Raw genomic sequence first — 26224 nt, 5'->3', positions numbered from 1 at the left:
CCATTGCACCTGCTCTCTTCTAACTTCATAGATATGAAAAATGTCCATGTTGAAAGGGACTTTGGAATCACACAATGTCACAGTTGAAAAGGATATTACTGGCCTAATTTGGTCTAATCCCTTTATTTTATTATTTTTTATTAATTTATTTTGATTTATCAACAATCACTTCCATAAGCTTCTGAATTTCAAATTTTTCTCCCCCTCCCTTCCTGCCTCCCTCCCCAAGATGGCGTGCAATCTGATATAGGCTATACATATACATTCCCATCAAACATATTTTCACATTAGTGATATTGTAAGGAAGAATTAGAACCAATAGGAGGAACCACAAGAAAGAAAAAACAAAGCAAAACAGAAGAAAAAAATAGCAAATAGTATGCTTCAATTTGCATTCAAACTCCATAGCTCTTTCTTTGGACATGGATAGCATTTTCCATCATGAGACCTTTGGAGATGTCTTAGATCCTTGCATTACTGCGATGTATTTATTTTAAAAAGAAGATTGTAAGACCCTAAGAGGGAGAGTAGCTACAAGTGGAGGAAGCAAATAATGATTTCAACTAAGATAATGAATAAATTTAGGATGTTTAGTTGGAGAAGAAAAGACTTAATGGGGATATGACAAATGCCTTCAAGCACTGGAAGGGTGCTTATGTGGAAGAGTGATTATCCTTGTTCTGCTCATTCCCAGCAAGAATAAGGAACAATAGGAGGAAGTTACATGGTGATAACTTCTCTATAGAAGGAAAAACTTCCTATTAGAAAAATAGAATAGACAACAGAGTGTTTGGATATTGATGCAAGGGGAGACTTTTTGTTATGTAGTTTATCATAGATTTGTCTGTCATACTAATACTAATATATGTGTGTGCATACGTATGTATACATATACTTGTTATGTTGTATTTATGTTATAATATACATATATACACATATCTAATATATATTCTATAGTCATCCACAGGTATGTATAGAGTGCGTCCTATATGCAAAGCTCTTTACTTTGTAGTTGGAACTGTGGGATGTACAAAGCAAAATAAAACATGATCCCTGTCTTTAAGGAACTTAACCATCTAGTAGGGAGCATAAACCATAACAAAGACAAAAATAAAATGATTATAATGCAAGACAGGGGACAACAGTGGAAAGGGTACTGGCCAGGTCAGGAGCTTGGCCAAGAACAATCCATGTGACCAGGGGAAATTTGTATTCTCCACCCAAGCATGTCCTTGGAGCAGAGTGGAGAGAACACAATCCCCATTCTCAGGGAATCCATCACCTCAGAGAAGGGTAAAATGGATGCAGATAACTCTAACAAAATATCATGGGAGTGCTTGGTGTGCTGCGAAAGCTTTGAAATGTTATTGCAAATAAAAGAAACTTTATGAGTAATTTGGTTTTAATATAAATTTTACTTTCCTGGCAGATATAGTATAATATTTGCAAAATAAATTAAACTTGCTTATTATATACGCATACTAACGTCAAAACATGTCGGACTTTGGACTTTCAAGGAAATTAACCCAAAAAACTGCCCTTATTGAAGGAAAAATGTGCAAGTGTGTCTCCTGACTCTCCTGTATTGTTGCCAGCTTAAGGGTTCAGGGCCATGAGACAAACAAAAGCAGAAAACAAGTATTTATTGAGTACTTATTATGTGCCAGGCACTATCCTAAGTGATGAAGGTACAAAGAAATGTAAAAACACAATCTCTATTCTCAGGGAGCTCACATTCCCATAGAAGAGACAGCATAAAAACTTGTACAAGCTAGCTAGCTATCTGTCTGTCTGTCTGTCTATTATCTATATCTCTCTATGTATATGTGTGTATAATGTACAACATGTGCATATATGTGTGTGTATATGTGTGTATATGTGTGTGTGTGTGTGTGTGTGTGTGTATAGAGGTATACACATAAGTAATTTCAGAGGGAAGGCACTGACCTTGAGGGGGGCCAGGAAAGTCCTCTCGTAGAAGGTGAGATTTGATCAGAGTCATGAAGGAAGCCAGAGAAGTCAGGAGCAGAGGTGAGAAGGGAGAGAATTCTAGCATGGGAGACAGGCTGTAAAAAGGCCTGGAATGAAGGGATAGAATGTCATCTGTGAGGTGTAGCAAGGTGGCCGATGTGGCCGTATCACAAAGTATGAAGGGAAGTGTGAAGTTGGAGAACCGCTTCAGTAGACACTCAAATATTTGAATGAATGGTTTTGTCATTCGCAGATCCCTTCCAGTTCTAATGTTCTCTTGTGCTACATGCCAAATGAGTATATTATACCCAAATTATATCCAAATGAATAATATTAAGTTTGTACTGTGTTGGGTGCTCACTCCAAAACCCCACTATCCACAAGGTGAAATGAATTGATTCTTCTTGCTTTGAAAATGTTTCTGTCTTCCCCTTTAGCTAAGTATCCAGCCATCAAATCACTAATGGGCCCAGATCCACACTTGAAATGGATTGTGTCCTGCTTGGTGCTGACCCAGTTCTTCGCTTGTTACCTGGTCAAAGACTTGTCTTGGCGATGGGTCTTCTTCTGGGCCTATGCCTTTGGGGGCTGTGTGAACCACTCCTTGACTCTGGCCATCCATGACATCTCTCATAACGTGGCCTTTGGCAACAAATTTATTCAGCGGAACCGCTGGTTTGCAGTCTTCGCCAACCTCCCCATTGGTTTGCCATACTCCGCTTCCTTCAAGAAGTATCATATTGATCACCATCGCTACCTGGGTGGTGACAAACTAGATGTGGACATCCCCACAGACTTTGAGTGTTGGTTCTTCTGCACGCCAGTGAGGAAGCTCCTCTGGCTCTTCTTGCAACCACTATTTTACGCCCTGCGTCCACTCTTTGTAAACCCCATGGCTATTACACAGATGGAGATCTACAATGCGCTGACCCAGCTTGCAGTCGACCTTGTGATCTATATGCTATGGGGGCTGAAGCCAATTGTATACTTTATCGCAGGCACTTTCCTTTGTACAGGAATACACCCCTTCTCTGGTCACTTCATTGCTGAGCACTATCTGTTCTTGAAGGGCTATGAGACCTATTCCTACTATGGGCCTCTCAACTGGATGACCTTTAATGTGGGCTACCACATGGAACACCATGACTTTCCCAGTATCTCAGGCTTCAAGCTGCCCATGGTAGGTGGGGCATCTTTACGGAGACTTTCTCAGTCACTCTGAGTATGGGTAGGGGGCTAACTTAGCTCACTTCAACAAAAATTTATTAGACATACTATATGTCAGCCACTGTGATAGGGCCTATATATAATTACAACTGTAGCTCTAGTATTATTTGTAATAATTGTGTTAATACTTAAGATCATTATAGCATATAATTATACATGTATATATGTAACGAAGCATCATGATAGCAATTCTAAGACTATCTGTTATAGATGAACTGCTGATCTTGTCAGAGAAAGGAGCTTCCACACCAAGAATTCCCCATACTGATAAAATTATAGGTCCAGATTTCTTTCTTTTTTTTTTTTTTTTTTTGGTGAGGCAATTGGAGTTAAGTGACTTGCCCAGGGTCATACAACTAGTACGTGTCAAGTGTCTGGTCTGAGGCTAGATTTGAACTTGGCTCCTCATGACTCCAGGGCCAGTGCTCTATCCACTGTGCCACCTAGCTGCCCCCAATTTGTTTTTTTTTTTCTTAAAGGCTAGTAATAATAACATTAAAATAGCACTTTAAGATTTATAAGGCACTTTCTTTATAATGTCCTAGTGAGGTAGATGGTTATTTTCTTCATTCTACAGATGTGGAAATTGAGGCTCAGAAATGTTAAGTGACTTGTCCATGGTCATACAGCTAGTGTGCCTTGGAGTCAATACTAGAACCAAGGTCTCCTGACTTAGGATCAAAGGATGTTATATTTAGAGTTGTAAGAGATTTTAGTGGTCATCTAGTCCAGCCTCCTTATTTTACAGATGAGTCTCAGAATGATTAAATGATTTGCCCAGGGTCGTACTGCTAGTATTTGAGGTAGGATTCAAATCCAGGTCTTTCTAATTCCAAGCCATATCCATTAGGCCAGTGGTGTCCAATTCAAATAGAAATGGATTCCTACTACCCCATATTGACTTTGAAAATCAGAAGTGAACATTACTAATATTATATTGTATTTTTATTTATTTTGTTAAACATTTCCCAATTATATTTTCATCTGGTTCTCTCTGCCCTGGAGGGAGAGTCTGAAATCTTTGCTCGAGGCAACATTGCCTGTTCTGCCATTTTCATGACATCATACTGCTTCTCAAGATGTGTTCCCTATTGTAACCAAGTACGAGGATATGACATCTATACAAATAAGTCATATTGCTGGACTTGGCATTGGAAAACCTAGTTTTGGATCCTAGCTGCTTTATCTTGGCAAGTCACTGAAACTCTCTAGTCCTCCATTTCTCTATCTGTACAATGAGGCCACGAGACTAGGTAATCTACTGATAAGGTCTCTTTCAGATCTAAATCTGCCGTCTGTAATGCAAAGTAGAATGTGATAGAACCGGAGTAGAGAGATTGGCAAAGTACCATAGGAATAGGAAAATTCAAGGAAGAAGAGAGCATTTAGGTTAGGAGAATCAAGAAAAGAAAGCATTTTGAGGCCTTAAAGGAAGAGAAAGATCTCAAGGGAGATGAGGGGAGGACACTGGAAGCTGACTGTGTGAATAGATAGAGACAAGAGAATGGTCTGTTAAGGAGACGCAGCTAATAGTCTACTTTGCCTGCAGAACAGGGCTCATGGTGGGATGGGGAATGACAAACATTTATTAAGCGTGTACTATGTGCTTGCTCCCAGCTAGGTGGCACAGTGGATAGTGTGCTGGGCCTGGAATTAGGAAGATCTGAGTTCAAATCCAGCCTCATATATTTCTTAGTTATGTGACCCTGGGCAAGTCATTTAACCCTGTTTGCCTCAGTTTCCTCATCTGCATAAGAAGGAAATGGCAAATATCTTTGCCAAGAAAACCCCAAATGGGGTCACAAAGAGTCAGACACAACTGAAATGACCAAACAACAACAACATCAAATGTGTTTACTGAATACTTTACAAATACCTTGTTTGATCCTCACAACAACTCTGTGAGGGAGGTGCTATTATGATCCCAGTCTTCAGGGAATGAAACTGAGACAGATAGAGATTAACTGACTCGCCTAGGACCACACAGCATCTGAGGCCAGATTTGAACTTAGGTCTCCCTGACTTTCAGGCCTAGTGCTCTATTCACCTCTAGGGTTTGTGAATGAAAGCCCACTGAAATAAAGGCTAAAAGAGTTAAAAGAAGCTGATATACGGAAAGCCTCACATCCCAGACTGAAGAATTTATATCTTATCTTACAAGCAGTAGGGAACCCCTGCAGGTTTGTGAGCCGCAGGAATGATACGATCAGATCTATGTCTTAGAAATATTATTTTGGCAGTGTCAAGAATAGATAGGAGCAGTGGTGTGGGTTGGGGATGGGAGGCGCAGTGCCAAAGGTGGGGAGACCAAGTAGGAAGCTATTGTAATAGTCTGGTAACGCGATAAAGGTACAGAGGACCTGAATCAGGGTGGTGGCTGTGGAGAAGTGGGGGGGGGGGGGGGTGTGGTCATATGGAGACAGACACTAGAGAGTCTAATACTTTCTGTGGCAGGCATCTGGTTTTCTTCCTTTCAGTCCTTGGGCTAACACTGGCATTAGATTGAGAGCTGGAAGGAACTTTGGCAGTCGGTCATCCAGTTCAACCCCTTGGTTTTACAGATGAGGAAGCTGAGAGATTGAGTGACTTGCCCTAGGATGGAGTGGAGGCAGAATTTAAACTCACTTTTCTCCAATTCCAAAGCTGGTGTTCTTTCTATAAGATTCTGATGAAAGCTCAGGGTCACCTATGCTATGATTTTTTGGTGGGGAGGTTAAGTGACTTGTTCAAGGTCACACAGCTAGTAAGTGTCTGAGGCTGGGTTTGAACTCAAGGTCCCCTGGACTCTAGGGCCAGTGTTCTATCCACTGTGCCACCTCACTGACCCATCCATGCTATGATTAATAGATTTGAAGAGGCAGATGTTGTAATGGCTGAGTTTTACTTATTAACTAGCTCGTCGATTATTTTTCATTTTCAGTCAGAGAGGCTCATCACCAGAAGGTTGACTACCTGGGGATGAATTTTTTTTAGCCACAGCAACTCAATAAGATCGTCTACTAAGCACTTTGATAGAAGTCATGGCTCCTTAAGCGTCAAAGTAATTTTTAAAATTTCTATGTCTTTTTTTTTTTTTAAATTTAAAAAACTTCATGAAAATCTCACCAACAATGAATGAATGAATGAATGAAAAAAACATTTATTAAGTGCTGGCTGAATGCCCGGGCACTGTGCTAAGTGCTGGGGCATACAAATAGAAAAGGACAACAGTCCCTGAACACCAGGAAGAGAAAAGCTATAGTGGAGGTTTCTGCTGCAAGTCAGATGGAAAGGCCCCATGAATGTTTAGTTGTGTGTATGTGTGTGTGTGTGTGTGTGTGTGTGTGTGTGTGTGTTATTTTTTTTCCCCTATGAATGTCTGGAATGTTGCAATCCCCAAAGGGCATGATAATGCTTCTTTAATGCCATTTCTACTGATAAAATCGTATCATTTTCTGATGCTGAACCATTTGACCTTGCCAAGGACTTTGGTGGTAAGAACTTTCTTTTCTGGGTTTTCAGTAGCTGTTTTGTATCCCTGGATGATGGCTAAGGTTGGGGGGGCAGGGGGAGGAAGCAGGGCCAGTGATTTGGGATGGGGTGCTTCCACTCCTGGAGCTCTTGGGATTACTTGCCTATAAATGGCAGTTGTCCAGTGCTGGTTGGTGGTGGTGGTGAAGTTGGTGGTCCCCCTTTTCCACACAGGGGTTACTTTCCTCACTGACGGCTGAAGGGCCTAGACTGGAAGCAGGCCCTAATAGTTCTCTCTTTCTACTCCTCCATGGATTTTCTTTGTTTTAATGATGAAGAGACAGAGGTTCAGAGTGGAGAAATGATTTGCTTGAGGTCATATAAGCAAGCGGGACTGGAACCCGGGTCTCCTGGCTCACAGACCAGGACTTCTTTTTGTGCTTGTCTTTTCTGAATCTTGTCGGTTGATTTGGACCTGGAGGCAACAAATTTGGATCTAGGAGCAGCATTTTGGCAAATTTCTCCTGGATTCTCTTCTCACTCTTTGCTTTTTCCATGATGCACGTAAGAACTTTGCCCCAAACCTTGGGTGCTTCCCATAGGTATATTTTCTGAAAGCTGCCTTTTGTATTCAGTACCCTTTTGCCTTTCCAGTTGTACTCCCTGTCCCCCCCTCCCCCCCTACAGCATACTAGGCCTCACCCTGCTTCTTTTGAGGACAAGTGAGTTACTCATTAAACCTGGGCAGGGTTACTCTCCTGAGGGATCTGAAACCTGTTGGCCAGCTTTGGCACCTGTCGCCTGTGAGGGGGTCCTATGGGAGGTATGTAGTGCATTGTTAGTGTAAGGGAATACTGTGAGCCAGTGACTGAATAAGTCAGGAGAAAAGTTCATCATTCTTCACCCTCTGCCATGGCCTTGGCTCCATGCCACCCCCCTTTTTCGGCCTTATCTTTACAAGGTACATAGAATAGGTACTTAATAACTTATTTCTAGAATAGAGTTGAATTGGGCTCTTAAAAAAAGCTAACAAACTGGAGTATATACTGTAGATATAACTCCCCCAGCTATGTTGGCATAGTTCAACAGGATTGAACCTGAGTTTTTACCCCTTGTATACCCATATACCCATGCCCCTTTATCACCGTGTCTCAGTTTTCTGTCCCTAAAAGTTGGATAGAATCTTAAAATATTATCCAGTACCTCTCACTCGCTTTACATAAGGAGAGATCATAAACCATGTACAAAATCACACAGCTAGTTGATGGCAAATGTGGAATTTTCAACCCTAGTCCAACCTTACTGTTATTTAAATGGCTATTGACTTGAGCCACTCAAAAGCTGTTAGTCTGTTTCTATGAAACAACTTATCTGTATTGAATGTTAGGATAAAAACTTAAAATTCTCCCATTGATGAGGTAAAAGTAAGATCAGGGATTTTTTACAAAGCAATCTATATTTATTTCACCTAATATTGGGCTGTAAGGAAGGGTAACAGAGAAAAGGAGACTCCAAAGTTCAACTTTTTATCTTAAAATCAGAGTATGCACAGCACATGCAGTGCTGACATCAAAACTAATTCAATAAGCAATTACAAGCCCTACAGAGACTTGAAGTTCAATCTTTATATTCAGCAAATTTAAATCCATTCTTGCACATGACTTTTGAATACTTATGAACTGAAAATATTGCTGGCAGATAAAACTTGCTAAAATATTGCTGCTGGATGTACAAGTCACTGATTGTGCCCATACAACAAAGATAACTCCCTTTGGGGATTACAACATTCCAGACATTCATAGGGGAAAAAAAATAGCACACACACACATACACACATACACACAACTAAACACATTTATGCACCAAACATCTGAGAATCTATATACTTCACAGATGTGTTTAGAAGTATTTCATTAATATGTAAGTTTATCAAAACCTTGCGTTGATTCGTTTCTGTGTTGTCTTTGTAACCCCATTTGGGGTTTTCTTGACAAAGATACTGGACTGGCTTGCCATTTCTTTCTCCAACTCTTTTTACAGATGAGGAAACTGAGGCAAACAGGGTTAAGTGACTTACCCAGAGTCACACAACTAGAAAGTTCAGGAAGATGTGTCTTTCTGACTCAAGTCCTGCACTGTATCCACTGTGCCATGTTGGCATGTTTTAATTTTAAGTTGCCACTTTTGTTTTTTACTAACATTGGAAAGTTATGGCTACGTTGGCAATGCTGAGTCCGCTTTCCCACATAAACAATATTCTAGCCAAACTGGACTGTTCTCCATGCCCTACCCTGGCTGGCATTTATACCTTTGCTCACAATGTTTTCTATGCTCAGATTGTCCCTCCTCCCCCTCTTTAACCTCTTAAATTTCTACCAGTCGTGTTAAAACCTAATGCAAATACCACAAAATCACCACTGATTTCTCCTCTCACCACCGTTCACTGACTATCTCTATCATCCCCAAGCCAACCTCCCCACAGGGATCTTGAGTGGCATTTTGTTTTGCGTTTTTCTGATCCCCTTATGTATTTTTATGTACAGTGGATAGAGTGCTGGACTTGGAGTCAGGAAATCAGGAAGACCAGAGTTCAAATCTTACCCCAAACATTTACCAGCTATGTGACTCTGAGCAAGTCATTTAGCCTCAGTTTCCTCATCTGTAAACTGGGGATATTAATAGCACCTACTTCACAGGAGTGTTGTAAGGACTAAATAAGATAAAATATGTAAGGTGCTTTGCTAATCTTAAAGTGCTATAGAAGTGCTATTTACTATTATTTTTATTATTATTAATCTCCCAATTTGATGTAAGGAAAAACTTCCTAACATATAGATTTGGGGACAAGTGAGGTAATTAGATCCACAAGCAGGACTCAATCTGAGCTGAACTCACCTCAGTCCATCAAAAAGTATTTATTAAGTGCTCCTATGTGCTGCAGGGGCAGCTAACTGGTTCAGTGGATATTATGCTGGGCCTGGAGTCAGAAAGACTTGAGTTCAAATCCAGCCGCAGACATTAGCAGTGTGACTCTGAGCAAGTCACTTAACCTGTGTTTGCCTTAATCCACTGGAGAAGGAAATGGCAAACCACTCAAATATCTTCGCCAAGAAAACCCCATGGACAGCATGTGGCTGAACAAGAAGTTTGTGTTAGGCACTGGGGATACAGATATGATGAATGACACCATACCTACTTGCAGGGAGCTTGTATTCCAGTGAGGAGACAAGCACAATTATAAATGTGTACAGCTTAAATATTAAATAAATAAATACAAATATATACAAACAACTTAAATGTAGTTTAGAAGGAAAGTTGGGGGGATTGAGGAAGGCTTCATGCAGAGGATGGTGCTTGAGCTCTGTCTTAAAAGAAGAGAGAGGGATTCTGAGGGAGAAGGGAGACACACACACATATATCTATAAAATCTACATATCCCTATATATTTATACACAGAGAGAGATATGCATAGAGAATGATGGTTAAATCCATCTAAGCTGATGAAAGAATGTAGATGATCACCCAGAGCCTGAGAGTTCAAACCAACAGTCCTTACAAGGACACAATCGGATCAAGAGACTTCTAGCTGACAGAGGAATGCCCCAAACCAGAGGGAATATGACGAATAGCACATGTTGCTTGTGCCTTAGTTTTAAAATTCTTCGTTGCTTAATCCAGCTAATTCCACCGCTCAGAGAATGGACCTTTTAAGTGAGGAATGAAATGGTTATTGTTTGTGGTTGTTGTATCTGACTCTTCAGTGATACAGTTGTACCAGGTGTATCCGACTCTTCATGACCCCATGTGGGGTTTTCTTGGCAAAGTTACTGGGGTGGTTTGCCATTTCCTTCTCCAGCTCATTTTACAGATGAGGAAACTAAGGCAAACAGGTTTAAGTGACTTGCCCAGGGTCACACAGCTAGGAAGTGTCTGAGGCTGGATTTGAACTCAGGTTTTCCTGACTCTGGTCTTGGCACTCTATCCACTTTGCCACGTAGGTGCCTAACTGTGTTTAATTTAAAGGTTGCTATAGTCCTCGGAGTAGTAACAAGAACATTGAATTTAGAGCCCAGTGTTCCTATCCTGCCTCTTCTATTTACGTAGAGCCACTTCTTTCTTCTGGGCCTCAGTTTGCTCCTCTGTAGAATGAAGGGATTGGAGTAGATAATACCTAAGGTTCCTTCTAGCTCCAAATCCTCTGATTGCCCATGCCGACTCTGCCACTTATTACCTTTCTGGGTATTAGTCTTTCTGGGACTCAGTTTCTTTATCTGTTATCCCAGCTCTAAACCTGCCATCTTTCTCTGTGAATCCTCTGTCCATCCTTGATAGAATTACAGGTCCTGAGAGTTGGAAGGGATCTCAGTAGTTTCTAATTCAACCAATAACTGAACTCCTCTATAACATCACTCATGCGTGGTCATCCAACTTCCACTTAAACACTTACAGTGATGGGAAGATCGTTACCGTCAGAGGTCATCTCTTTCTGTGTCTCCCTTCTTCCCCCCTTCCCATCCCAATTTCTCTTTGTTTGAGTCCCATGCTTTTGGGTTAGCTTGAGGTTGGATTGGTTGTGGGTTCCTTGGAATCCTGCCCTGCCCCATGCCAACTATGGACACATGGAACCTGGCCTGTTAATTATAGTCATGTAGAGTTGAACACAACTGAAGAACAACAACAATGAAACATTGGGCTCTCACATTGGTTAATTATGCCCCATTATCGACAGGTGGTTGTTCCAGTTTCTTTTTCCACTCATACATTTTCTGAAGAATAGGCTTTAGAACTGAAGCATCCTCAGAGGCTATCTGGTTAATCTCATTTTACAGATGAGGAAACTAAGGCACATGTTGTTCAGTTGCGTCTGACTCTGTGACTCCATTTGGGGTTTTCTTGGCAAAGACACTGGAGTGGTTTGCCATTTCTTTCTCTAGCTCATTTTACAGATGAGGAAACTGAGGCAAACAGGGTTAAGTGACTTGCCCAGGGCCGCACAGCTCGGAGATATTTGAGACTAGATTTGAACTCAGGTAGGTGAGTTATCCTGACTCCAAGGTGGGCACTCTATGCACTGCACCACCTCACTGCCCAACTAAGGCACCGAGAGATTTAAATAATGTTGCCAAGGTAATATAGGTCATCTCATAGGTGTGATTTCATCCTAGGTCCTCTGACTCTAGAATTTATGTTTCTCCTACTGTGCTTTCATGCTTCTGCTCTTGGAGGATAGCTTGTATTCTGACTGTCCTTCATAATTCTGTATTTGTAATAGCATACTAGCTCTGGATTCAGGAGTTTCTGAGTTCAAATCTGGCCTCAGATGCTTACTAGCTGTGTGGTCCTGGGCAAGTCACTTAACCTCTGATTGCCTCAGTTCCCCCATCTGTGAAATGGTCTGGTGAAGGAAACCACTCCCGTATCTTTGCCAAGAAAACCCCAAATAGGGTCACTAAGAGTTGGACACTACTGAAAAACGACTAAACAACAATAACAAATAGCTTGTTCACAGCTTGGGATGCATTTCTTCGTTGCCCTCTGGGTAATCTTCATTTTTAAATTTCCAGTGATTTAGTGTTCTATTATTTGTAACCATTCATCAGTGGCAGTACAGTATTGAAGTTAACATGGATGGGCCTTTGTTCAAGGAGAAGTTTGCAACCATTAAAAAAATTTTGATTTTCCAAAGGCAATCTGTCCTATTCCCTTCTTCCTTGTTCAATTTTGGGCCCAAATTATTGTCTATTTATAATGTCTGCCCAAAATGGATACTGACAAATAAGCTTTATACAAATAATAATAATAATATAATAATAAGCTTTATACAAATAAGTATATAGACTCTTCAGTAAATAAGTATATTTTGAACTGCAGAATATAAATACATATGCATATATACATAAATGTATACGTATACAATATATGTATATGTATCTCTCTGTATTTTTCAAATTGTGGAATGTATATTGTCATCCCACCTTTGGTGATACATATAAAAATGTTCTTTGTCCTAGTATCTTCATTTTAGCTGGTCTTTACAAACATTTGCTTCTTTTCAACATTGTTGTTGTTTGGTCACTCATTCATGTCTGACTCTTCATGACCCCATTTGGGGATTTCTTGGGAGAGATACTGCAGTGGTTTGCCATTTCCTTCTTTAACTCATTTCACAGATGAAGAATTGAGGCAAATGGGGTTAAGTGACTTGCCCAGGGTCCCACGGCTAGTAAGTGTCTGAGGCCAGATTTGAACTCAGGTCCTCCTGAATCCAGGCCCGGCACTCTATCCACTGTGCCACCTTGCTGTCCCTCTCTTCTCAATATAGATAAGTTGAATAGCTGTGCAAAAGATTATTATTAGGAATTAGATGTTTCATCTACAAGCAGGCTAGTTTACTTGAGGCTGGGGGTGAGGAAGAGAACTCTAGTAGATTGTGTTCTACCAAGTTTTAGTTTGGAAATCATAGGCTGACCTTGCAGAGTTTCTATGAACCTTGATTCTTTGACTAGTAGCTTAACCTTGAGTAAAGTTGGGTTCCAGAACTGGAAGTTCGTTCAGTGTTTTCATGCTAAGCTTTATAGTAAATAGCCTTGCAGCCAACCAAATGGGGACTTCCCTGATTCTCAAGAAGAGAAAACAATGGGATCTTTGGAAAAGTCCTAACATGGTCTTTAGGAGGCTACTTCTCCAAATCTGCTAACAAATGCCAAGGTCCTGAAGCATTATTCTAAGTGGCAGAGCTATGCCTTGAACCCAGCATTTTTTTTCCACTGACCTAGCCTGCTTCTGGACACTTCAGGGGCCAGAGTATGGGCCAAGGAAACTCTTGCAGTTTTCTTCCTCTCTTAGAAGAAGCCAAAGAAGCTCATGGAATTTGTAGCTCCCTTCCTGTCTTAGAGGAAGAGAAAATCCATGGGCAGAAAAGAAATACCTTACACTGTGGGTTGGGTACCTTCCAGTTCTGACATTCCATGTTCTATGGTTCTGAGACTCTTAAAGCAAGTGGGAGATGGGTAATGATACTCATCCCTCTGTACTGTTTGAATCTCAGACTAGCATGACTAGGGAGGAAGAGGTTGCTAATTTTAACAGTAGAACTTCTCTTTGATATTTCTCCCTCTCTTCCTCTTCCTACCACCCCCCCATAACTGTCCCAGATTGATGGGATGTCTTATATACTAAGGTACTGCTAGCCTATGGAGCTCAACTTCAAACCCCACCAAAACTGAGCTGAATTTGAAGGTTTCCTTTCTGACTTGCTCAGTTGGAGACACTGGGCCTTTTGTTTGTTTACAGGGCTGTGTTTTAAGTTGGATCGGGGTGGGGGGAGATTGCTAGAAAAGTTCTTTTGACTGTTTTAGCTGGGCAAGCGTACAAAGCCTTCTCTTGTAAACATCTGCACTTGAAGAAACAGAGTACTGGGAAGAAATCCAAGCTCTGGCACTACTGAGGTCTCTGGCGTATACCTTTCTTCTCTCCTTATCTCCCAGAGCAGAAATTTCTTTTAAGGGTCTAGGATACTTCTCATTCTTGTTTGGTGGCCAATTAAAATTCAGAAAAATAGGACTAGTATTCCAAAATGGAGAGCACCTCACCACCCCCATGCCCCCAGCAGCTCACAACAAGGGTATAATTAGACAAAATAAAATGATGGTAATTGTAAGCATAATTTACACTTCCGATTTACGCCTTTCTAGGTCTTATCTCATTTCATCTTCACAGCAGCCCTGTGAAGGACGCATGACAGGGTAATGATTGCTAGCCCCATTTTATAGATGAAGAAATTGTGGGCCAGAAAAAAGGAAGAAGCTTGCTTAAGGTCATACAGGAAATTAATAGCTTAGCCAGAAGCAGAACCAACTCTCCTGTCTCTTAGGTCTGGGCTCTAAAGAGAAGTCTTTGGCAGAGTCAGCTGTAAGTCTCGAGACCAGTGGGTCTCTACAGCCTTGCTCTTGACCTGTTTTTGCTCCTGAGAAGAATTAGGGTCAATGCTGGAGTTAAGAGACTGAGGCATATGAGTGAGATTGCAGGTGTAACGTGCGTATATCCTGGCACACCATGCTTGTTGAGAACCCCTTCTAGAGAAAACAAATTAGATCAAATTAAGTTGATTCCTGTCATTAGAACTATAAGGAGTTGGCTTTTCTCAGCTGTCTTCTTGTCCCTAAGAGAAGGAATGACTTAAAATCTTTTTTTCCCCTCATTTTATCCTCCCTTGAAAAGGGGGAACTTGGCTCCCCAAAGAGTGCTCTGGGACCCTCAAAGGCTGCCACTTGACAAAGTCCAGAGCTGGTGTTCAATCAATCAATTAATAAACACTTATTAACACCTCCCATGTGCCAGGCACTGTGCTAAGCATGGGGATAAATAAATTAAAAAAAAGAGGCGAAAGACATTCCCTGTCCTTAAGGAGCTTACAATCTAATAGGGTGACCACATGCAAACATTATATGCAAAGCAAGCTATATACAGTATAACTAGGAAATAATTAACAGAGTGAAGGCACTGGAATTCAGAGGGGTTGAGAAAGGCTTCCTGTAGAAGGTGGATTTTAGTTGGGACTTAAAGGAAGCCAGGGAGGCCAGGTGACAGAGATGAGGATGAGGAGAGAGAGAGTCCCAGGCATAGGGGACAGCCAAAAAAAAAGGCCTGGAGCTGAGAGATGGAGGGTGTTGTTTGTAGAATAACTCAAAGTCAGGGAATAAGGTAAAAGAAGACTGTAAAGGTAGGAGGGGGCTAGGTTATGAAGTGCTTTGATTGCCAAACAGAACATTTTGTATTTTATTCGGGGGGCAATAGGGAGCCACTGGAGTTTATTGAGTAGGGGTAGGGGTGACATGCTCAGATCTACACTTTAAGAAAGTCACTTTAGTGGCCGAATGGTAGATGCAGTGGAATGGGGAGAGAATTGAGGCAGGCAGACCTACAGTAATCAAGATGTGAGGTGATGAGGGCTTACACTAGAGTGATGGCAGTGTCAGGGGTGGGGGGTATGTAGGTTCAAGAGATGTTGCAAAGGTATAAGGGGGTGTGAGAGATAGTGAGGAATCCTGGATGCTTCCTAGATTTGCCTGTAAGGTAACTCCCTGTTTTATGTACCACATTTTTGTATATATTAACTAAACGGTTAGTTGCTCTTTCCCTGCTCTCCAAAGATGGCAAATGTGGAAGGAAGCCATTTCCCACAAAGAAACACATGAAAACCCAGGCATGGATGCTCCTCTCAATATCAAAAGTAAATGGCAGGCTGCCATATTAATTCTCTTTCTAAATACTCATGAAGCAAATTTAGCAGAATGTGGATTAATTCTCCTTTTGAAGCAGGAAGACTTTCTTCAAACTGATCATACTCTCCCTGTTTTTCCCTTGGTAAACCCTGGTAGTCCTTGACTTCATGCTGAGCTGATTACAAAGACCACATGGTTTTGATTTGTTGGGTTTGAATTTTTCCCTAATAATTGTGAAGTTTGGCTCATGTGTGACAAGTCCGAGCATAATGAGATCAGCATTGAAATCAAGCCTGAGGGACTGGGAGGATGGTGTTGCCCTCTACAGTAATGGAGAAGGTAGGAGGTGGCACAGTGGACAGAGTGCAGGGCCTGGAGTTAGGAAAAATTCATCTTCCTGAGCTCAAATCTAGCCTCAGACATTTACTAGCTGTGTGTTCCTAGGCAAGTCCCTTAACCCTATTTGCCTCAGTTTCATCATCTGTAAATGAGCTGGAGAAGGAAATGACAAGCCACTCTAGTATGTTTGCCAAGAATACCCCAAATGGGGTCATGGAGAATCATTCACAACTGAAATGACTGAACAACAGAACAGGAGAGGAGGAGGTTTTAGGCGGAAAGATAAGAAGTTCCATTTTGGACATATCTAGTTTTAAGATATCTGAAAGGCAGTTGGAGATGTGAGACTGGAGGTCAGCAGAGAATTTGGGGCAGGATAGGTGGATTTAAGAATCATCAGCATAAAGATGGTAATTAAGTCCATGGGAACTGATGTGATCACCAAGTAAAGAAATACAGAGGGAGAAGAGAAGAGGGCCTAGGACACATATGAGTGGAGGTCATGGTCTGGGAGAGGATCCAGCAAAGGAGACCAAAAAAGAATGGTCAGGTGACTTATGTGCCATTTTCCCCAGTTTAGCTGATTTCAGTGCCCTCATTTACCAGCCTGTATGCAGACTAGGGTGCTGGGAATACTGGTTTTATCATCAAGGCTGTGGAGTGCCCAGGTCTTTTGCTTCCCTTTCTCCTGAGATGAGGCTGAGGTGGAGTTTTGAAGATAGTGATGAACAATTAGAAATTGATTACTTGGGTGGGAAATTCCCAGAGGTCACAGTACTGTGGTGGTTTCTAGAGGTTTCTCTTCAAGTTGACATTGAGTCATTAGCCTTAATTCTACCAGTTCTAAATTTACCTGTCTCTTTCATCTTGTACTCCTAGAATCTTTGTATTTCGAGGTCCCTTAAAAATCATTTACTCCACCCCCTACTCCCACTCCCTCTGTGATATACATAAAAAGATATCATCTAGCATCTCCTAGAACACTTCCAATACACTATTGATTTTTTTTTATCTTCAAAGTAGGGTGCCACTTTTTTCCCCACATAAAATTTAATCTTTTAAGTCCGTTGTTTTAACTTGTTGAAATTTTTTTGGGTCACAGCTCTGCCATTTAATACATTAGCTACCCCTTTTAGCTTTGGGCCATCTATGCCTTTATCTAGGTCACTGATAAAAATCTTGACTATCTATTTTAGAGTAATGGTGCTTTCTAGAGACTTCTCTCCAGGTTGACACTGAGCTATTAGTGCTCATCCTACCAGTTCCAATTTCACCTAACTGCAAACATGGTGGGATAATAGCTCATATGAAGAAGATGAGTACTTTAGTGGCCCCTAAATTCAATCTGAATCAACAGTACAATGTGGCAGCCAGAAAACCAATGTAATCTTACGTTGGGCTGGTACAAATCTAGAGTTCAGATTGACAAAGATGTTAGTCCAGATGTCCTCTGCCCTGGTCAGATCACATCTGGAGCATTGGAGTTCACTTGTAGGCATCACATTTTACAAGCTAGCACATACCTACACTTGGATAAAGACAGAAATGGCATGCTTGTCAAATTTGCAGGTAACAGACACCAGCATGGGATGGATAGCTAACACAATGGATGACAGAATCAGGATCCAAGATCTTCAGAGACTAGGTAGATAGAGCATGGAGCTGAATGTAATGAGATCAAATTAACAAGGAATTAATATAAAATCTTGCAGTTGGATTTAAAAAAAAATGTCAAAAGTACAAGATGGGGAGGCTTGATGGGATAATTGTTTATCTGAAAAAGATTTGTAGGTTTTAAGGGACTGCAAGCTCAATATGAGTCAGCAGTGTGATTTGGCAGACAAAAATCCTTAACGTCATCTGGGGCAGCGTTAAGGGAGGCATAACTTTCAGGAACAAGGAGGTGAACCCTAATCCTTTAGAACAGATTAGTGGGGACCTGCTAGTGTCAGCTCCTCTCATGAATAAATGAAACCCTGGCCATCCTCAGGCCATGCTCCTTTGCTTTCATTTTTCACTGTGCTCTGTGGGACCCTCCCTTTTGGTTATTAAACTCATCTTCAGCTTAGGTCTCTTCCTCTCATTGATGTTTCATTCCCATGCTCACTCCTTAAGACTGCCTTCCTTTTCTTAATTCCTGACACATAGGGCAAGGAAGAGGAATTGGCATGAATCTTGTGGCCACTCTTCATCCTCCATCACTCAACAGAGACCTGGGAAAGACCTTAATTTCGAAAGGCCAAGGTCACCCATTGCATTTCAGGCCATCGTCTTGTCACTAGACTTCCATGATGGAGGCGGGAGTGAGGTTGAGGATTTTGGGCAGTTCTGCCTCACTTAAATTCAGTTCACTCACTAATCAAGCTATCACCCAGTGATGTCGTTGGTTCTCTTGAGAAAGAAGGACAAACAGCAACAACTACCTTTTCCCCCTTGTTAATTCACTGTATCCTGAATGCAGATTTTTATGGTTTTCACCTATGGAACTCTTGGTCATTCTTCCTCTTACTTAGTACCTTAGTGCCTGGCTCATAGTTTTCTTTACCCCAAACCCTGTCCCCTTGAATACCATGTTCTCCCAGTTCCTCATCCTTCTCAACTTTAGTGACCACTGTCCTCAGTCACACACAGGAATGGTCAGACCTTAGACACAGCTCCCCGTCTCATTCCTTCTCCTTTTATCTGAATTTTCTCAAATGGCCAGAATTCCTAATTATGGCATTAGTAATCTGACTGCTTGTCAAGGACATTATGAAGGGGGGGAGAGGGTCCTGCCAAATCAGGGACTACAAGCATCAGCTTTTCTCATTAATTAACCGGAAACCTCTAGGATTCCTTTCAACTCTCAGCATCTGAGTATCTCTGATGCTGGGGTGTTATCCAGCCCCAATCTCCCTGTCTCATCTACAGGCATATGAGAGAGCTTTTGCCTAATGCCTTGGGAAAGTCACATTGGCCCTCCTCGGACCTCAGCTTCCTCATCTGCAAAATGAGGAAGTTGAACTTATAAAATTTGTTGTTTTGTTTCCAGCCCATAGATTCTCCTTATCTGTGAAATATTTATTGTTCTGTGCCTAGCCCTAGGCTAGGTGCTAAGATGGAGGGGAGGGGAAGAGTCACACCAAAGATGACCACAGTGTAGTTCTTTGGGAGCTTTTAAGTCTTCTTCTGCTTGTTATGAAATTCTGTTTTAAATTTCCTTCTAGCTGAGTTATTTCAGTTGTCCAATAAAATTCGTTTCCCTAAGGAAGTAGTAATGGCCCCAGGGGCTTGCTTTGGTTTTGGCATTGAGGCAGATCAAGCCAGGAACACCAATACCTACTGAAACCACAGAAAAGACTGGAGCAGCAAGATTGTTGTTATTGTTGTTGTTTGTCCTTAGTTCTGGAATCAGGAGGGTGATGCCATGACTTGCAAGTGAATTGGATTTAAGTGAGGGAGGGCTGTGCAAAGTTACCAGCCTCATTTTCTCCTCTGGAGTCATCTGGATCCAGTGGCAAGATATCCAGAAGCAAGCAAGTGAACTCCCTAGATTCTATTCTTGATTCCCAAACTGCATTCCCAGTTTCCCTTGAGGCCAGAGTAGGGTGTTGGGGAGTGTGGGCGAAGCCCGAGGTGAAAGGTGGCTCCTTTGGAATCCTCTTGGAAAGGTAGGATTGGGAGGGCCTTAAATCTGGAAGAGTGATTATCCTTGGTTAAAGGGAATTTAGTTACCATTCTGGATTCTGAGCTGAAAAGGCACCTCAAATGTCATTTCATTTTACAGATGAGGAATTTGAGGCACCTAGATGTAAAATGACTTGCCTAAGGTCACATAGGTAGGAAGTAGCACTCTCATGTATAGTATTTTACAGTATACAAAGTACTTTCCTTATAGCAACCTCAGAGAGGGAGATCATGCAAGTTATTTTAAAACTCTTTCTTTTTATTGGTAAGGAAGTGGAGACCCAAGATCACACAGCTAGTCAATGTCAGGTCCAGGCACCAAAATCCAAAGCTTAAAAAGCATACACACACACACACACACACATAACATTGTCACTTCCCAATAAGTGGCACAAAACACATTGTAGCATTCCATATCCATATCATGCTCCTCTCTCAATGGAAGAGACTGGTTTGGAATCAAGATTGGTCATTGCAGGGGCAGCTAGGTGGCGCAATAGATGGAGCACCAGCCCTGGATTCAGGAGGACCTAAGTTCAAATACAGCCTCAGACACATAACACTTACTAGCTGTGTGACCCTGGGCAAGTCACTTAACCCCATTGCCTAGCCAAAAAAAAAAAAAAGATTGATCATTGCATTGATATGACTTTTGATGTGACTTATTGTTGTTGAACCCTAGTCCTGTGACTAGGGTTCAGTGTTTTTTTCACTGTTATCACTTGCTTTCTTAGGAAGACCTCAGGAATTACTTAGTCCAAAGTCCTTATTGACATTATGAAGTAGAAAAGATACTGGATTTGGAGATAAGGAGACTTAAGTTTGAATTCTGATGTTAGCTATGCAACTATTTGCATAGGGCAAGTCATTATACTTCTTGGGGCTTCAATATCTCCACCTTAAAATGGGGATAATAATACCATCATTGGATAGCTAGGTGGTACAGTGGATACAGTACCAGGCCTGGAGTCAGGAAGACCTGAGTTCAAATATGACTTCAGATACTTAGTAGCTGTGTGACCCTAGGCAAGTCACTTAACCCTGTTTCCCTCAGTTTCTTCATCTATAAAATGAGCGGGAGAAGGAAATGGTAAATCAGTCCAGTGTCTTTTCCATGTAAACCCCAAATGGGGTCACAAAGAGTTGGACATGACTGAAACAACTGAACAGCAACAAATACTATCACACTTTAAAGTAGTGTTGTAAGGAAAGTTGCTTTGTAAATCTTAAAGTGCTATATGGTGTGAATTATTGCTGCTATGGTATGTGACAGAGGAAAAAACAGAGCCTTGAGAGAAGGGACTTGCTTAAGCTCTCCTAAATAGCAGAGCTGATTCAAATGCAGACTGTCCAAATCCATTTTCTTTTTTTTTTATTTAAAATTTTTTTATTTTTAGGCAATTGGGGTTAAGTGTCTTGCCCAGGGTCACACAGCTATTAAGTGTCAAGTGTTTGGTCTGAGGCCGGATTTGAACTCAGGTCCTCCTGACTCCAGGCCTGGTACTCTATCCACTGCACCACCTCGCTGCCCTCAAATCCAGCATTCTTATCACTATATGACGCCACAGAATGCTCTAAATGTTATGTACTTCAAGGTTCTTTGAACTTCCAAGTCAGGCTTGGGCCAGTGAGTCAGGGGTCACTTGGACATCTCAGGCCCCTTGGAGACCACTCTGTCACTGATGGTATAGGCAGTGGCTACAGTTCTCCAATTCTAGAAGCCACAGAAAAGGAAGGATGAATGTGCCAAACTCTTCTTACTCAGAGGTTAACCTCCCTTGGGTGAGGGCTCATAGGCTCATAGAGCTAAAACTGGAAGGGATGTCAGAGGACATCTGGTCCAACCCCTTTATGTGACATATAGGAAAACCGAGGCCCAGGGAGACTAAGGACTTGTCCTAGGTAACATAGGTGGACATCATCAGGTGGAATTTAAACCCAAGTACTCTGACTACAAGGTGGGTGCTAATTCTGCTCTACCACATGGCCCCTACAGGACATACAAGTGGATCATTTCCACTGGTGGATAAAATGTTGCAGACTAGTCATTTTGCCTTGAGAACAAGGTGTCATCAGAGTAGGTAGGTTGGGGTAAAGTACATAAGGAATTAGGATTTCAGAGTTGAGATAGACCTCGGAGATCAACCTATGACTGAATAAGAATTCTCCTACCTTGCCCAGCATCCACGACTTCTAGCGATGAGGGAACCTGCTGTGTCCCAAGGCAGGCCATTCTACTTTGAGGCTACCTCTGTCTGTTACATTAATCCTTTTTGCAGCTCCTACTCACTGTTCATTGTTTTGCTTTCTGGGCCCACGCAGGACAAATCTAATCCTTAGTTCATAGGCTAGCTAGGTGGTCCTCTAGGTCCTCAAGTGTGGCCCTTTGACTGAATCCAAACTGTTCTGTGAAGTGGCCTCGAGGCTGCAGTTTCTCCACTGCTGGGCTAGACCCTGAAATACTTAAGACCTCTCCCAAGTTCCAACCACCCTTCCATCCCATCATACTCCCAAAGTCTTATGTTTTCTACACTAAAAGAGAAGACTGCTCTAGAGGGGAATACAGACTGGTAGCTCCATGCGCAGTTTTTGCAGTCTTTGCTTTGGAAGGGCTTTGGACTAGCAATTAAGGAACCTAGGTTCTAGCCCCAGCTTGGTTACCATCTTGTCGTGTTACCTTGGACAGGTAAAATGAGGGGGTTGTGTCTAGATTCTATTATTTCCTCATAGGTATGAGAGGGCTGGACATAGGGAGGTATGATTCACTCCAATTCTCCCTTTATGTATGATATATGTGTGTATTAAGGTTTAATGTACAATAATAATAATAATAATAATAATAGTAATAATATTAATAATAATAATAGCACTTGACATTTCTAGAGTGCTTTAATATTTTAAACATTTTTCCTTTCAACATTCCCCCATTTTATAGATGATCAAACTAAGGCTCCTTCTGGGAAACTGGCTGGTTGCCAGTGTAGATTGTGAGCCTCCCTCAGAAGTCAGCTGGGGGAGATAGCAGAAATGATACAAGAAGTCAGGACAGCTGTGCTGAGGTCTCACTTTGCTACTGGCTGTATGTGACCTTGGGTCTCATCTCTAAAATGATGACCATCAGTAAAGTCCTTTTTAGCTCTAAATCCTCTAGTCTCTAAACTAGGGGCAAGGAACCTATGGATTCAGTCAAAGGGCTGCACTTGAGGACCACATGTGGCCACACTAGAGGTTCCCCACCCCTACCTAAACTCTTTTCATCTCTAGCATTCTGTGGTTCTGACCAACTCTCTCTCTTTCCAGGTTCGGAAAATTGCCCCTGAGTATTATGACAACCTCCCCCAGCACCATTCCTGGATCCAGGTTCTCTGGGATTTTGTCTTCAAAGACACTATGGGGCCTGCCTCAAGGACAAAGAGGGTCTACAAGGAGGCCTTGAAAAGCTTCTAATCTACCTTCCATTCAACTGATAAGGCCAACTTGGGCCAGGTTCGGGGACCTAAATTGCTTGAAAAAATGGTTGGCCCAGAAGTCCTCAATATGAACTATAGAACATGAGTTGGTTATCTGAAATGGCCAAAATATTGGAATGTGTCCTTGTTAAAACAGAGCAGAAACAACAAACCCCACCTACGTCCGTTCTGCTTCCAGGAAGCTCCCATTATGATCTGAGCAAGGGCCCAGATCCTATGACCTGCTGAACTTTTTGCTTCAGTCCTGAGAAACAGGAGAGCAGGAAAAACATGATTTTCCCCTTTGCACTGATGTAAGGGCAAAAGAACTTTAGTTTTGAGTCAGGAGATCTGGGTTTGAGACCTGGCTTTCCTACTTTTACTGTGTTCTGGACCAGAGTTGGTCTGGGAGTGTTGGAGTAGGCAGATGATATTGAAGGTTCTTTCCAGTTCTAAATTCTGTGATCCAAGATCCTGAAGGTGGCAGGGAGGAGGAGGGATAGAACATTAACTTTGCTTAGGGGTGGTCTGGGGCTCCTTACTAAAGGACCCCAAGGGTGGTCCTTATACTGTTCTTGGGTTATTCATATTTTTCTGCATCATGCAAAATTTGGGTCCATGCAGAAGAACTGGTTCTTCAGCATTTTCATCCCCCCAGTGCCTTTTGGTTTCTTGTTTCTGAGCACGTGCCACAGCTGATCTCTAGGGCAGAAGACTAGTGCGGGAAGGGACCTTAGATTCATCCAGTACAGGATATCAGAGCCCCTGGAGGGGGAGGGGATGGGGAGCAGGGCTTAGAGATAATCTAGGTCTCACTTTTTCAGTGAAGAAACTGAGGCACAGAGAATTCCTGCAATAAACTCACTGTGCTGGCAGATTTGGTACTAGAATACCCCAAATCCCTTGCCAACTTTTTCTATTTTATCACATTGCTTCCTGGGAGTGTCATCATTTGAATAGGGGCATTTTTTTTTAAAGACTCCAAGTAATGAAGTTATAATGGCAATGTAACAGGCACTCAGTGGAAGAGGGAGAGACGTATTTGAGTCAGGGTGCCTTGTGCCTTCTTATATCATACCACTCCCTTACCCCTAACTTGTGGCCCCTAGGGCTGGTGGATGTGGCTCCACCTAGGTCATTCCTGGGTAGCTGGGTAGTCATAGACATCAGCCCACTTCTTGGGATAAAGGCTTCTTTGCACCCTAACCCCTGCAAATTGAGCCCCCTGACAAGTCAGTTTCTCTGTGAAGGAACATTGGGAAGGATCATTTTAAGTCCGGTGAAAGGTGATGTGGAAAGAGTTGGGTTCAGAGGCAGGAGTCGAGATTCCTGCCCTGCCACTAGAACTTTCTGCGACCTTGAACAAGTAATTTCCCCTCTCTGGGTCTCAAGCTTACTCGTCTATGAGATTAAGTGATCAGAATGGATGATCTCTAAGGCCCCTTTCAGCACTGATATTCTATAATTGTAGAGTTCCAGGGCTGCCTTAGGCATTCCCTTTCTATGATGACTAAAGTCTTTAAACTCTGATATTGACCAGCTTCATCTCTTTCTCCCAATATTGCCTAGGATTTCTAAACAGCCTATTATGATTTATAGCTGCCAGACAAAAGAAAGCACTTCTCCTTACTTGAAGACCAGCTGCTTAGAAGGGTCCATTGCCGGTGAAGGATTGCTCTTGAGTGGATCTGACTTCTGGTCAGCTTGGAGTCTGCTGGGATAAGGGGGCAGGAAAGTTGGCCTCCACTAGCATTATGAGACTTGAAACCTCTAATAGGTCTTAGCTCCTTATTGTCCTCTTCCCACACCACCAACAGTAGAGTGGCCACTGTGATGGCATAGGGAGCATGGGACCCCAAGGCTCAGAGACCTGTAAACCTGCGCCTTTGAGCCAACTTTTCCCCTTTGCTCCCCAAGGGATGCTGCTGTAACACCTGAGCACTGAAGGGGAGGGGCTTAAGTTGCTCCTTTTCTCAGCACCTAAAGAAATAGCTTTTGAGATAGAATTTGTATTCTTATAGACACATTCCAATCTTCCTGGTGACATGTCCCCAGTCATAAAAGGTCATTGTCTTCAGAGGCAAGGGACCTTGGTTTGATTCTCAGATCTGCCAGTAATATGCTGGGTGATTGTGAATGAGTCAATTTGAACCTCTTAACCTCGTTAATAAATTCCTTATAGCTCCAACATCCTACATTCCATGAGTCCAAGCTCCTTTTCAGTTTTGATATTTTGTGAGTCTAATGTTCTCTTTTATGTTTATATATCACTTTGTGCTTTTTTGGAGTTCATTCTCAGGGTCATCAGCCATGAAGAGATAGGGAAAATATCAACAAATTGACTCATGGGCCATTCCACTGGATACTTCGTCTGGCCTATGAGGCCCTTGACCAGAGCTGTCCTGTGAAAAACAAATGCAATAAATGTTTGAGACTCTTGTGTTTCTGAAAGTTATTTGAACTTAAAATAAAATGGAATAATTAAATCCAATCTTGGGCTTTCCATGTCTGTGGGATATGCTTATAAGGAGGGTGGGATGGGGAGGGAACGGCCTTGAGGCTTTGTTTCCAACCTAAGCTGAACAGTTATGGTGCTTGTGTCCTTCTCTGGGTCTAGACTCCCCCTTGTTCTCCTCCTACCCTACATTCCAGACTGGGGTGGGGCTACATATAAGAAGGGTTCTATTTAAGAATTTATTACTAATAAGACCATAAAAATCTAGAAGGAGGAAACCACACTTCTCCCCTTTGCCACCAAATGCAACTGGATGACCTGGTATTGATCCGACAGTCAGCCCATGACAGGAGAATCAGGAACATGCATTTGGATCGTTCTGCTTCCTTTTGATTGAACTCAAGAACAAGGTTCCATGCAGTTATCTGAGGATCCAAATTGGG

At 42.0% G+C, this 26224-nt stretch overlaps 1 protein-coding gene across 2 annotated transcripts in view; it reads left to right on the top strand.

Moving 5' to 3' along the window:
* Positions 1-25817, top strand: part of DEGS2 (delta 4-desaturase, sphingolipid 2) — a 64150-nt gene extending 38333 nt beyond the window's left edge. The window contains exons 2-3 of one of the 2 annotated variants that reach the window (XM_027849339.1): positions 2409-3151; positions 23178-25817. In XM_027849339.1, coding sequence (XP_027705140.1) covers positions 2409-3151; positions 23178-23324 — 890 coding nt within the window. In that variant the 3' untranslated portion in view covers positions 23325-25817. The remainder of the gene's footprint in view (positions 1-2408; positions 3152-23177) is intronic. The other variant, XR_003568009.1, reaches the window with a different exon arrangement.
* Positions 25818-26224: the final 407 nt, after the last annotated feature.

Source organism: Vombatus ursinus, unplaced genomic scaffold, assembly GCF_900497805.2.
Source record: "Vombatus ursinus unplaced genomic scaffold, bare-nosed wombat genome assembly UNPS02007284.1, whole genome shotgun sequence".
Lineage (NCBI taxonomy): Eukaryota > Metazoa > Chordata > Mammalia > Diprotodontia > Vombatidae > Vombatus > Vombatus ursinus.
The sequence above is the reverse complement of the archived record's forward strand: the minus strand, read 5'-3'. Positions and strand labels throughout refer to the sequence as shown.